Here is a 14,052-nt window from a genome sequence, read left to right as displayed (position 1 = left end):
ACTACCGATCGATGTATAAATGATTTCTTCTAAGTGATTTTATTGGAAAAAATAAGAAGAAAGGCAAATACAAGGTGAACCAGTATTTTTTTTTTTTCCGTATAAAATTGTTCACGCAATGATGGATGAATCATGAATGGACACGTCCCAATTTTGTATAAAACTTTTGGTCGCTACTTGCCACTTCTAAAACCTCAGGGGCTGTCTATGAAAATTACCCAAAAATGAAATCCGTGGACCCTTTATAGCCTGCAAGCGAATATTTACCGAAGACGAAGCGGATGATGGTTGAGTGCTTGTAGTCGCCACAAATTCAGTGCAAACGGGGTTGCGGATAATGCAGATGGATAAACACATTTTATGCTAACAGAACAGAAATCGCGAAAGAGGGAAAAGGACCCAAGAAAAACTTGGACCTTGGTGGTGGTTAATTTGGAGTTGTTCCATGGCTTCATTCCACAGCTTGGAGAAATGCTTTATTACTAGTAGAATTAGCAGTGCTTGGCATGGTTCGGTTGAAGCCACCGGCCGAACAAAGCAACTTGTTGTGCTGCCAGTGCCCATGATCATCTCCAGAAGGTCCGCAATTTTGATATCCCTGCTGCCTCCTCTCAACCTTACTCTGCCCATCCATCCATTGCTAGCCAGAGAGAGGCGCACCAAAAAGGCCATTCCTCTCGAAGATTACCTCACCAGCTGTCAGTCTTTCCTGGTTCATCTTTCTGTTGTTTTATTTCACTTATTCTTGCTAATTTCCGTATACACAACAGAGTGACTTTGATTTCGTAGTATTTCACTGTGTTTGTTTTGTTTTATGGTATTTCCCAAGAGAGTGACTTTGTTTTGTAGCATTTCATTGCTAATTTTGGTTTGTTCTTTTGCTAATTTTGTAGTCGTTCACCTTTTGGTTCATCTCTCTGTTTGTTATGTTGGAATCTTTCTATGTAATCTTCGAATCATGTAGCCAATAAAGACCAGTAAGCAGCAATCTTAAGGCCCAAGTGGTAATCGTTCTTTACGTTGTTTTGAGCTGCGAAAAGCCTCAAAAGTTGTGTTCTTGACTCCTTTCTTTAATGCTCGCACCTTATCTCTTCGAATTTTCATTTTCATTTTTTCCTACTGTTCCGCAAGATGCACTTCTCTTTGTTTCCATAGCCTAAAACTTCCTAGCCCCATCGTCATTTAAAATTTGCTCATCTGATTATTTCTCTTCAGAATTTTCCTCCTAAAACCACAAATTTTTCAGATCAAGTTGATTAAATTGGATTTGCCAGAACTCAATGATTTGCCAGTTTTGCTTTTGGTGTACCATATTTGGGTGTTATTGAGAAGAGATATACTTCGATGATTGATTGTAGAGTACCAGTCAGACTGCAATTTCATTCTGTGAGGCTTGACGAAATTTTAGGAGCTCCACATGAGTGTGAGGCTTGGGGTGGGAAAAGAAATCTTCTTTTTAGCCCTAAGCTTCCAGTTTTGCTGCTTTACGATTCACCATGGCAGGCAATTTGAACCATACTTTCCCACATGGCCGTGGCTCTGATGAACGAATCTTATTCCTTCTCTAGACCAATTTCTGCCTAGTGATGGTTGGAAAACTGTTTAAGGTTCTCTTATGGGTGGGCACTGAGGACAGATATCACAATACTCTGTTGATTTTGAGAACAATGTGAAGTAGTAAAATTGAGGGTGGTTCTGTTTATTTTGCATTCTGTTAGTGCCCGAGGATTGACTAATTACTGACTGCCTAATGTCATGTTCCGGCTACATCTCTGGATATTAGGATAAAATAAATGAATGAAATTTCTTCCCCAAATATCACTTACAGTGTCACCACACAAGAAATTTTACTTAGAGCTGTGCCTCCCTACCCATTGCTGTTTTCCTTGCTTTCAGTTTTGATTTCAACTACTGGTATCTAAAGGTTTCTTGCTTTTGCTTTGAGATGGATAAGGCTGATAATCTCAGCTCAAACTGTCTAGGTGCCTTGAAAAAGTACTTTGCACTGAAGCTGTGAGAGCTATTTATTCAATAATGTCCGAGTCAAATGAAACAAGGCGGTGAAGTATCCATTCACTATTAATTGCAATAAAGTCTGTCGTATTATAATTTAGCTTTCCAGCAAATTTGGTAGTTTTCATATGATCAGGCATGAGCACTCCATCTCTGTTTTTGTTTGGTCTGTATAACTTCTTTTGACACAGATGACGGACTAAAATACTATGATATCGTTGAAGGAAGGGGTCCTGTTGCTGAAAAAGGATCAATAGTGCAGGTGTGTTGGTTGCTGTCTATCATCTGCTTCTGGCCAATGAAATCAACTTTGACCTTCTGTAATCTACCCTTATAGGTTCATTTTGACTGCCTGTACCGCGGTATTACAGCAGTGTCGAGTCGAGAATCTAAGCTTTTGGCTGGAAATCGCATCATTGCTCAGGTTTTCTCTATCTTTTGTCTGTCGACAGTAGCATTATAATTCCATAATGGTCAGTTAATGCAGGAGCATATTGTGAAACTCAGGGGTGAATGGAATAACTACTGACTGAAACTTGTTTTGTTTTTCAAATAGCCTTACGAGTTCCAGGTTGGGGCTCTCCCAGGAAAAGAACGGAAGCGTGAGTTTGTAGACAATCCGAATGGTTTATTTTCTGCACAGGCTGCACCAAAGCCTCCGAAGGCCATGTACACAATAACTGAAGGAATGAAAGTTGGGGGAAAGGTGATGATGCACTCTATTTTTAGTGACAGTTTGACACCAAAAGCAATTGTAGTTTCACTTCTTGTTAGATGCCTCTGTTTCTTGTGTTCGATGTTCAGTCTTCTTACTAATGTCCTGTTTGCTTTTGATTTTTCATTCTTGCTGTGAAGAGGACTGTGGTTGTTCCTCCAGAAGCTGGATATGGCCCAAAGGGAATGAATGAGATACCGGTAATTTATCCCATGTCTGGTTTTTCTTTTTATTTTTACCAAACAATATGTTTGCCCCAAGAACAGTCTTATTACTTGTAGTATTCCCAGTCTGAGCTATAAGTAAACCTAAACTTCATGCCAAGTAGATGCTAGAGTTAGTTTTTGTCCAAAAGCGAAGAAGAAAAAAGTTCTGGACTGGTGGCCTTTCCCTGAATTTTTGACTTGAGAGAGGAGGAGCCACTGTGTTTCGACAATTTAGGTTCCATGTTCTATTGTCTCCAACTATTGATTTTTGCAAGGGGAGATATAAGATGTAAGAAAGTGGTAGATTTTGAACTTCAGTAACCAAAATCTAGCCAATGAGCAGTTGTTAGTTGTTACTGGTTACCTAAGTGGCAATTGGCCTACCCTGTGAAAACGAGGTTAACTGTTCTTTTGGTTTCAACATGGAAAACTTCCCAATGCATAAAAACATCGGGGGGCTATTAAGATCCTAGCTCCTATATATTCAGGAAAAGAAAAGAGACTTTGTCAATTTAAGAAAGTGGGGGGAGTAATATGAAGCTATCTCATCTAGTACTCTCTCTATTAGGTTTCTTTTCTCCCCACCACCATGGCCACAAAAAAAAAAAAAGTCGCTATTTATCTTTTAATTTAGGAGGTCTTGATATGTTATAACATGGGTGTAAATGTGATTCTGATCTTTGTGCTGATATGACTGAGTTTGTGGATATAACTTTACAGCCAGGGGCAACGTTTGATCTGAACATTGAGCTCCTAGAAGTAAAACCACCGGAAGGACAATGACGGTGATTATGAGAGAGGGGTTACGTCCCTTTGATTTCCTACTCCATCTACTAAGTTGCCTTTTGTTTTGCTCTCAGCTGAAAATATGATGCTAGATGCAGAGTTGGTTACATTTGAATGGAGGACCAGCAGCTGCCGGGCTTATGAGATGGAAGTCTGGTGATCGAGTTATATTAGTCTGTTTCTCCTTAGGAGTACTTTGTATTCAGGTTAATGGAGAAGAAATTTCTTTTGTGCTAAACATATATCTGCATATGTCTTTTTCCCATTTTGTAACGAGTTTAACAGTTGGAGCTTCTCATCTGGGAACTGGTGTGGTTTAACTGCTTCTGATTAGTAATTGTAATGATCCTAGTAGGTGGTGCAAAATCGCATCCGTTCCTGCGGTGGTGCGGTGCGATGGATTCTGTAATTAGGTTTGGCACTCTAAGGTTGCGTTTGGATTGCATTTTCCATGGATTTTTCGTTGAAAAATTACTGTAGCAATTTGATGTATGTGAGGTAAAAAGGTGATTGGGAAATGTGTTCACGGAAAACAAGACCATTTTTCGGTGAAAAATGGCTATCCAAGCAAGGCTTAATATTTCCAGTTTTACCACCATTGGATTTGTGCCTTAGAAATGCTACCGTTATACAATCTTCTTTTCTAAGTTCTCATCCATTTTCATGGTTTTGGTTCCAATTTTGAAGCCAACAGGAATCATTAATTAGAGCAGCAATTTGGACTCTAAAAAATTTACGATTTCTCATCTAATCCGGAGATCTTCTGTAGTCACATCTGAAGTTTAAAAAGCACAATACTGGATTAATCCATGCCATCTGAATCAAGTTATTTCAGCGACCTTACTACTAATGCGCATATTGCTGTATGATTAGGACATTCTTTGCAATGTGCACAAAATCTGTGATGAGTTTGAAGGCGTATGCAAGTCCTGATCAGTAGGTAGGATAATCTTTTACAACACGTTTCATTGAATTTGGTGTAAAATGAAGTGAAATCATTAATAACGTTTCTTATATTTTGTTAAAAAAAAATTTTTCGTCCCTCATTTTTTAAATAATAACTTTATGTCTTTTATACAATTAAGCCGGTAAAATTTGATCTCAACTTAAATTTTTTATCATTTTTCACTTTGAATCCATCATGTGAATTACACATGATCATTTTTTTAACAAAATAAGAGGGACTTCTTGAATGATTTATTTCCTGATAAATAGCTCTCTCTTTTTGCATAATTTCTCCCACATTTTGGCCTTATTTGGCAAGTGAATTTTTTGGGTGTTTATCTAAAACTTTACTGTAACTTACTATGGAAGTTTTTTCAAAAAATTTTGAAGTGTTTTTTTTTTAATATTTTAAAGTGTATGGTTTAAAAATTTTGAAAATTTTTTTGAGGTTACTGTAGTTCAAAACTTGTGGCAGACAGAACTTGACAAAAAACTTGTTTGCTAAACAAGGCCAATTCTTTGACTTTGGATGGAAGAATTTTTAAAATACAAATACAAATACAAATCCACAGTACCACACTCTGACAACACATGTAGTGCATTTCGGTAAATGCATCTGAATTTGGTTGGGTCGCAAAATTCCAGTTAAAGGTGGGTTAAACCAGTTTCAAGAGAGAGTAACCGGTTTCACTCAAATAGCAGCCGCATCACTGAGGGAGATACTGCTGGTGGCCGAGGACGGAGCAAAGACGTTAAACGCCGTCGTCCCCACCTCTTCCATTCTTCTTCCCCCCGCCCCCCTCTCCTTCAGAATCGATTGATTACTTCATCCATCAACCATCATTGAAGTTTTTTTTTTTTTAACTTTGCTGCGTTTTGTCAAAATCATCTCCAGAGGTGCAAAATTTATAAAATAAAAAAGAATAGAAGAAAAAGACGCAGAAAGATGAGGAAAATTGGTGGGTGTGATCTATCATTGGTCTTATTAGCAATCAGCTTTTCCGTACTATTCGCACCTGTGCTGTCCGATCTTGTCATCTCCAAGGTCGATCGACGTGTATGTACCTCTTCTAACTTCTTCTTCTCTCTCCCTCCCTCCTGCTATATATATATATATATATATATATATGTATGTATATCTATGTTAGTGCGTGCGTGCGTGTTTAGTCTTTTTATTTTTCTTCTGGGGTGTGGAAATTATATGGAGGGTTTATTAAGGACTGGCTTACTATCGGACTTAATGTTCTCGTTTCCGAGTGCGGATTCGTGTAAAGTAACCTTTGATGGCACAATTGCTCAAGTCAGAGCTAGTATGGTGGAGATCGTTTAATTTACTGCTGGTACTAAATAATTGGAGAAGATATAATCTTGAACAAAGTTTAAAGTGTATTTCTGCATCGCGGAGTTTCTCGAACGATTCATTGTTGGATTAAAACTGCAGACTTACTCATCTTTAACCGGCTCCGTAGCTGCACTGATATTTGAGTTTTGTAGTTATACTCAACCATAATTTTTGCGGAGCTCTTAAAGTTAAACTTCCCCGTGCCTTTCCTTTGCAGGTTGATTTGACATCACAGCACGTCCGCTTATTTACTACCCTCAAGGTGCACTATTCGCTTCTACTACTTAACGGCCACCATGACTTGATTTATGTGTTTTTTTTCTTGGATTTCTTTCATCTTAAGCTTACATTTTGAGAGTGCTTGTCTGCCGAATCTTTTTTATTTTTATTTTTATTTTTTATTTTTGTTCAGGTGGAAAACAATGGAACTGATAGTGTGTCAGAGGTTTTGCTGCCCTTCCCCGATCATCAGTCCAAAAATTTGGCCTTCTTGACGGCAACTACTACTGAAGAGAAAGGGAAATCAAAAAGTTCTTCCCAGGCCCTTCCTATTAAGGTTGTTAACCCGGAAGGAATGCCCATCTCATTGGCTTGGTATTCTGCGTCTCTACCCAAGGAATTGGGTAAAGGGGGGCAGTTGACACTTGAGATTAGGGCAGTTTTCACGCATGCACTGCGACCATTCCCTGAGAAGATCACTCAAGCTGATGCCCAGCTTGTGGTGTTCCAGGATAGTGCTTATTATCTCTCTCCTTATGTGGTCAAGGCACAGTCCTTTACTGTTAAGTTGCCTGAGCCAAGGGTTGAATCATATACAAAGCTTGAGAATGCAAAGCTTTCTGGTTCAGAAATCAAATATGGACCTTATGAGAATATTCCACCTTTCTCGTACACCCCGATAGTGGTTCATTTTGCTAGCAATGGACCTTTTGCTGTTGCTAAAGACTTGGTGCGTGAGATAGAGATTTCCCACTGGGGTAATGTGCAAATCACAGAGCACTACAATCTAATCCATGCTGGTGCAGAGAGCATTGGCGAGTTTTCAAGGTTTTTTATTTTCCCATATTCTATTTTCAGTTTTGGCATGTTCTGTTCCATCCAATGTTGAAGCTTTACGTTTTGTCATGTTTTGACATTACAGGCTAGACTATCAGGCTCGACCTTATCTAAGAGGTGCATCAGCATTCAGGCATCTTATTGCCAAATTACCCCCGAGGGCTCACTCTGTTTATTATAGGGATGAGATCGGCAATATCTCAACATCTAACTTATGGGGTGATTCGACTAAGGTAGTCATATAGGCCTATTTGAAAGCAAAGTTTCTTTTGGGTGCATTGGATGATTTCACTAAATCTTCTTTCCCCTCTAATTGCAGACCCTGCTGGAAATCGAACCCAGGTATCCATTGTTTGGTGGCTGGAAAACTTCTTTTACCATTGGCTATGGCCTTCCTCTTCATGACTTCTTGTTTCAGTCAGAGGGACAACGTTTTCTAAATATCTCTTTTGGCTCTCCAATGAATGAGTTGGTGATTGACAATCTCATTGTGAAGGTATTGCTGTTGTAACACTTCTGTTCTGGATTTAGCTTCTATATTTTTCTTAGTTGCTTTTTTGTCATGAGGATCAACTGCCAAAGCAGGAGCTTCTGCCTCCCATTTCTGCTGAGTATCTGTTTCTAGTATTTTGTTTGCAACACGGGTCTATAAAAAAAATGCTACAGATTATGACAAGCTGTGGCTTGCCTAAGAGTTGCTCCTACGTCCAAAGTAGGTGTAGCATTTCTCTACTTGATTGAGAAGCCACAGTGAAATTTGTCTTGAGAATCTGGGCCGACTGGATTTTCATTTCTGCTCAGAACTTCAGATTGAGCCTAAGTCAATCAACTCCTAAGCCCTTTTCCAGAAATGTATATGATTAAAGCGCCTAGAAATTACATGCTTTATCTGGATAGGTTCTGTAGTTTGTATCCAAGTTTATTGGCATATTGTGATATTTTTATGTTTCAAGAATTGTATTTATGGTTGGGTTTTCTGAAGTATTTGCATTTATATACGGCATTAAGGTTTCATTTGCAAAATTGGTAATTTCTGGTGGCCACTTTCTCTGGTGTAGGTTATCTTACCAGAGGGTTCAAAAGACATAACTGTTTCTGTGCCATTTCCTATCAAAGAGTGGCAAGAGGTATTGTTGGTTTGCAGGTCTATTATACATATATGCTTTTGATGGTTTTTATTAGTTGTGCCTCGATCTGCTGCTCATTGTCATTATGGCTCTTTCCAGATGAAGTTTTCCCATTTGGATATGGTTGGTAGACCAGTAGTTGTTTTGGAAAAGACAAATGTCGTCCCAGAGCACAACCAATATTTTCAGGTAATTCTTCATCAATTTATTGCTGGAACACTCTTGAACTCAATTCTGAAAGCCAAAGTGACAAGATTAAGCTGCTTTAGATTACTCCAAAAAGTGAGACGTACAAATGACATATAAGCCACCTTAGTAAATCATGTTGTTTGCTAAGTACAAGTGCAGCAGGGTTCTAGGAATGCTGAACGTGGAATATATATATACATACATGTACACACACACACACACGAAGAAATACGTAGAAATTGGTTTATCTGTTGGCTGGGTTTCACATACACAATACTTTCTTGGTAAAAATGGTGCTTGAACCATGCCATTTATCTGGAGTTCTCAAATCGGTCCAAGTTAGCAACTTAAGTTTGTTTTGGCTTGCCAAGGGAAGTTAATTTGAGGTACAAAGAAAGGGTTCTAACTTCTAGACCATACAGGGCTTTGTGACTGTAATTTTATTTTAGAAAAGGGAGAAAAGGTTGGCTAATGCTGTTTGATTCAATGGGAAAGGTTAGAAAAGAATGGCTGGATAAAAATATATTCACTTTGTTATTGTTAATCTTGATGTTAGGGTGCCTTTCTATTTGCTGTAGTTGCTGTGTTTAACTTTAGTGTATTTTAGAAAGGAAAATAGCATCATGTGCAGGTAGACCTTTTATTAGCTTGTAATGTCTACAAAATTGCCAGGTGTTCCCGGAAGCATTATGTCATTTAACCAATTTGAGTTTGTCAAATTTTAATCATTAAATATTAGTTTTTCCTCTTTTACAGGTCAAATACAGATTCAACAATCTTTCTTTGTTTCGGGAGCCATTGATGTTAATCTCTGGGTTTTTCTTCCTTTTTGTTGCTTGCATAATCTACACGCATGCTGACTTCACAATATCGAAGTCTTCAGCTTCCTATGTAGCAAAATTGCAATGGGATGAGGTAGGCTGATTAGATTGGTGACTGCAACATATTAACACAAGGTAGACTTTTAACTCTGCTCTCCATGATTTTAGGTACAAACTGCTATTCAGCAGTTCCAGGGTGTTATGAGCAGATGTTTGGCAATCCATGATAAGCTGGAAGCATCACTCCGTGATCTTTCTAGGACTGGTGATGCTCAAGCTTGCAAAGCTGCACGAAAAGCGGCTGACAGTTCACTGAAGGAGCTTTCCAAGGAGTTGAAGTCTTTGCTAGCATTCTTGCAGTCTTCTCCACAGGCTGCTCAGATTCTGCCCAAGGTTATTATCACCTATGTGCTTTTGCGACTTTTTAACTTTTGCATGGATCACACCTTAGTTTCTCTGAATCAAGTACTTTTTCAAGACCTTATTGATCGCATAGTATAGGAGGACCTGGTACGTTTTAGTTGTTTAGTGTCCATGCTGTTCCAGTGGTATATATTTAAGCTTGCTTGCTGTTTCTGTAGGTGGATGAACTGGTTGTCAAAGAGAAAGAACTCCAGGAAAAGCTCATGTTAAAACACTCCATAGTGGTTGATGCTTTTGAGAAAAGGTCTGGCGGACGGGATACCGAGAGCCGTGTGGCTTCAATCCAGCAGAAAATTACAGCATTGAGACTGGAAGTTGATGATCTTCTTGAGGTGATTGATGAGATATAGTCCTTTGGAGAACAGACATAAGCCTGAAGTGGTTTCCTCAACTTGAAGATCTTTGCCTCCGCTTACAATGGGTTGGATCAAAAAAAGTTTTGCATTAACTAGGGACATTATGTATTTGACGGGCTAACATTCAGTTTACTGGTGTCATTTTTCCATAGTGGATATTGTTTTCAGTAAGGTGATGCTTGACTTTATAATTGAAGCTATGGCTGCCATGATGTCTTAACTAGTATTAGTATTGTTCATTTTTTGGGGTGTTTGGCTTTGGAGTTGGGCATTATTTCTGGTTGTGAAAACTTCTGAAGGACTTTGGCAGAGATCCCACGGTTTAGTGAGAGGTGATAATGTCCTATTAGCAAATGCTTATTGGTGCTGCCATTTTGATAATGGAAAAGCCATGTCCGCAATCTACTTGACAGGATGTTGCCAAGATTTGCTGAGGTGCAGATATGTCTTTTTGGTATGGGATTCCTCCCGCGTTCAGGAATTTTCTCCCTTGATTCACCCTGTCCCAGTAACAGGCTTCACATCACAGCTACTTTAACCCTCTGAGGCAGTCGATGATACTTTAAAAAGGTGCAGAGCAGTAATCTCATTGCCGAAGGCAATGGTGGTGGGGCGTATGGAGTTGAGAAGGGATTGGAGTATGGTGGGGTGTTTGGAGGTGAAAAAAAGGGTTTGATTTTGGTGTGATCGATCAATTCCCAGCTCGAGTTGGAGTCCATAAATAATGGACCATAAGGCTCGTCAGGCTAAAGATATATGTTGTTTTTAAATATATATATATATATATATATATATATTAGAATGAAATGTCCATTTCATCCACTCTTAAAAATAATAATTTTTTAAAATTTTTATGAGCTCAATTAAGTTTGAACTTGAACTTAAATTGAGAAAGATTTAAGTCCCGAGTTTAAATTGTATGTTCTCTCTTTTATGCTTTTTAAATGTCATCCCTATTTTGTAATATATATATATATATATATATATATATATATATATATATATAATGCCTTTTGCTTTTTAAGTGTCACTCGTTTCTTATTAAAAAATATAAAATAAAAATTGAACTGGAGAGTTGAGATTGACTATTTTCTTTAATAGAGTGGTGAGCAGGTTAATCGTGAGTGAGAGTTGGGCCTCGTTTGGTGGTTGAAGGAAGCCCATTGTGATCCAAATAAGAAAAAGAAGGGAGGGGTTAAAAAAAAAAAAAAGGGAAAATGTAAATAATAAAGGCCCGCTTGCTGGCAGCGTTCCCTATCTGTAATTGTTGAGTGTGGAGAAAGAGGGAAGAAGACGAGTGTCGGGTGTGGAGGAGGAGTATTTGATTGCAAGTAGAAGTCCTAACACATAACATATAAAGCGGGTAGGCCGGAGTGCCGCCTGCTGGCCGTAGCAGTTGAGGAGGAGGGGATTGGAGGGTGGGGTAATCAGCAATGGAGACCTCAATTAGGTATGGGGGAGATTCGAAAGCTCTGAGAATCCATGCCAAGGAGAAGTTGCCCATCGACTCCAATACTCACTTGCAGGTGCCTGCCCTCTCCCTCCCTCACTCTCTCTCCCTTATTATGATTATTGTGATTATTATTATTATTGGTTGTTGTGAAATTCATGTTTATTATGGTGGGTTTAGCTTCACGGAGAACTGGACACTCGACTCGGAGCCCCAACTTGCTTGACTGCTCTGATTAGACACTTTTATCCCAGTGTAAATCTCTCAACCAATTTCCTTGCTCTTTTCTCTTTTCTAGGATTATTATTATTATCCTTAATCCTACTAGTAATCCCTTCCCTATTTATTAATTAGATTTTTTTTATTGGACAAAAATTATAAATTTGTGTCTATTTGAATTGTGACAAATGAATTTACTGCTTGTGGGGTGGTGCTAGTAGCTTTCAGCAGATCTTGGAGTTGGATTGAAATATAATAGGCAGGATAAGCTTCATTATACCGTCCGCGCTAAGAAGGCATTTCCAGTCACTACTAATGGCTTTTTTAACTTCCATGTTAAGGGCCACTGTGATGTTGACCAGGAATTTAGACAGGTTCCTGCTCCTCCTCCTTTTTGCTCCCTTCCTCTTTCTTTTTTATGATTACAATTGTGTTTATTCAGTTGGAAAATGGTACCTTTTTTCCTCTCCTTTTTCAAAAAAAAAAAAAAAAAAAAAAAATTTTCATTATTGTTTTTGGCTTTTTGCTTTTTTGGATAGTATGTTCAAATAGTTGGCTTTCATACAGCTGATGGAAATTATTTCATTTCTGCTTCACGGTGTCATTTGATGATGCTTAGAGTTTTGAGGATTCTTTTTCTTTCCCTCTCTTTCTTGCACATTCTATTACTTTTAACAGAAAAGGTCAAGAGGAGCAGCCGAGTTTTCTTGGATAATTTTCAACTTGAAAACAGACCAGGATGTCAAGCTAAAAGTTGGTTATGAAGTCTTTGATAAGGTATTCATCTTTTCTTAACTGCTTCCTACAAAATCAATGTGTTAAAACACTTTCTCCTCCCAGATTCAAGGAAGAAACCTGAGCAACTCTAAACTATGTTAGCTGTCAACTCCATCAGCTCTGCTTCCTTCTCTTTGTGGTGATAGCAGGAATAGTCACCAATTCATTTTTTTTCTTAACAAAATTGAATCAACGCCTAATTTCATAAATTTTGAAAGTCAATGGCTGCCTGGAAGTGGTAGTCTTGGTATTCAGGATCAATCCGCCGCAGAGCGAATAAAATAGAGTAAGCAAAAGAAACATTCTTGGGTTTGGCTGGACGATGATACATCAAAATAAATAAATTAATTAATAAACATTAAGACAAAGACTACTGGAGGTTGACCATGTTTGTCAAAATGGACTGAGTAAAACCATATTGCAGAATGTGGTTAATTCAAACCTTTCCTGGAGAGAGTTTGTATGGGGTTGGAGCAATAGATCCTTTTGATGAAGAAGCATTACAAGATCTAGTGGTCTTACCTTAGGTAGGAAATATGAAACAAAATAACATAGTTTGACATGACAAAAGAACTAGCTTTGGATTGCGGAGATCACAGTTCCAAGTACAGCAAAACCAAGATCTGACATTAGATGCATTTAGAAAATGCTTATGGTTTATGGCGTGATGTTGTGTGGTATATAGAAAATACATATCTTCTTTTTAAGAAGCATATAAGTTGAGAGACATTGATTTTTTTTTTTCTTCCTAAGGAGGGATCTTGGTTGCTCTTTTCCTACGTACCTAGCTTGTCCTTCATGTCTTAGACGTTTTCTTTTTGAATATTTTTTCATTTTGTTTTGTTTACTTGGAAAAGCAAGAGACGATGCCTGAGCAAGGCCTAGAGAACCACTTATTACCCTTTTTATTAACACTGAAAATCAATATAGAATGCCTTGCTGAGGCCCAATTATCTATTGCAAGTTTATACAAGAAGAACAAGGAAAGGTGGGACTTTTGGAAAAATTGCTATCACTCATCTGCTTTGTTTTGCTTTTATTCTCTCTTCATTGTAGTTTTGTATGTTGTAAACTTGTCACTTACTTAGTTTTGTATGTGTATGGTGTCTTTAATGGACTTGTTTTTGTTTTTTTTTTTGTTTTCCCTTCTTTCTTCCACTGTTGTTTTAGGTTCCATATATGCAGATTAGAGAAAACAACTGGACAATCAATGCTGATATGAATGGAAGGTGGAATCTAAGATATGATTTGTGAGAGTAGGTTGGCATTCACGAAAGAAAAGGAATTTTCCATTTTTTGTTGGATTATGATTAGTAAAAACTGAGATATCATTTCTCGCATTGATGCGTGGCACCAGAAATGCTTTGATGTCACGATTTCGTGAAATACGTTAATTTTATGTCATCTATATGCCCGATATTACCATTCCGTGGAAAATACGTTCAGTTTATGTCATCTATGCCCCCAATATTACCATTTCGAGGAAAATGTGTTCATGTTGCGGAATTGTCCTCGCTAAAGTGAAGAGGACCGCTGTTTTGTAGCTCAGCGGTAATATCTCTCCGGATGCCTCTTTCCCTTTTGACCCATGGCCATGGTGGTCCGTCTTTTTGTTTTGATATTTTAT

The 14,052-nt window shown here is 38.2% G+C and overlaps 3 protein-coding genes across 5 annotated transcripts; all 3 read left to right on the top strand.

The window, feature by feature from the left end:
• Positions 1–268: 268 nt before the first annotated feature.
• LOC140016138 (peptidyl-prolyl cis-trans isomerase FKBP18, chloroplastic-like) lies at positions 269–4,020 on the top strand. 2 transcript variants are annotated; one of them, XM_072069468.1, is made up of 6 exons: positions 269–698; positions 2,205–2,275; positions 2,351–2,437; positions 2,570–2,719; positions 2,869–2,928; positions 3,795–4,020. In XM_072069468.1, exons 1-6 carry the CDS (start codon positions 446–448, stop codon positions 3,804–3,806), a joined length of 633 nt encoding a protein of 210 aa, XP_071925569.1. In that variant the 5' UTR covers positions 269–445; the 3' UTR covers positions 3,807–4,020. The 2 variants fall into 2 exon arrangements, with proteins under 2 accessions (XP_071925569.1, XP_071925568.1); XM_072069467.1 differs by having other exon boundaries at positions 3,655–4,020.
• Positions 4,021–5,265: 1,245 nt separating this feature from the next.
• Positions 5,266–10,205, top strand: LOC113712223 (dolichyl-diphosphooligosaccharide--protein glycosyltransferase subunit 1A). 2 transcript variants are annotated; one of them, XM_027235550.2, is made up of 10 exons: positions 5,266–5,722; positions 6,225–6,269; positions 6,420–7,054; positions 7,149–7,296; positions 7,383–7,559; positions 8,122–8,190; positions 8,290–8,379; positions 9,136–9,294; positions 9,369–9,593; positions 9,782–10,205. In XM_027235550.2, the coding sequence occupies exons 1-10, from the start codon at positions 5,612–5,614 to the stop codon at positions 9,971–9,973; spliced, it is 1,851 nt and encodes a 616-aa protein (XP_027091351.2). In that variant the 5' UTR covers positions 5,266–5,611; the 3' UTR covers positions 9,974–10,205. The 2 variants fall into 2 exon arrangements, with proteins under 2 accessions (XP_027091351.2, XP_071925282.1); XM_072069181.1 differs by lacking the exon at positions 5,266–5,722 and adding an exon at positions 5,836–6,005.
• Positions 10,206–11,188: 983 nt separating this feature from the next.
• LOC140015677 (outer envelope pore protein 21, chloroplastic-like) lies at positions 11,189–13,862 on the top strand. The gene is made up of 5 exons (XM_072068431.1): positions 11,189–11,505; positions 11,610–11,684; positions 11,870–12,022; positions 12,327–12,425; positions 13,596–13,862. The coding sequence occupies exons 1-5, from the start codon at positions 11,413–11,415 to the stop codon at positions 13,677–13,679; spliced, it is 504 nt and encodes a 167-aa protein (XP_071924532.1). The 5' UTR covers positions 11,189–11,412; the 3' UTR covers positions 13,680–13,862.
• The last annotated feature ends 190 nt before the right edge of the window (positions 13,863–14,052 follow it).

This window comes from Coffea arabica, chromosome 10c, assembly GCF_036785885.1.
Source record: "Coffea arabica cultivar ET-39 chromosome 10c, Coffea Arabica ET-39 HiFi, whole genome shotgun sequence".
In the NCBI taxonomy this organism is placed as follows: domain Eukaryota; kingdom Viridiplantae; phylum Streptophyta; class Magnoliopsida; order Gentianales; family Rubiaceae; genus Coffea; species Coffea arabica.
The sequence above is the reverse complement of the archived record's forward strand: the minus strand, read 5'-3'. Positions and strand labels throughout refer to the sequence as shown.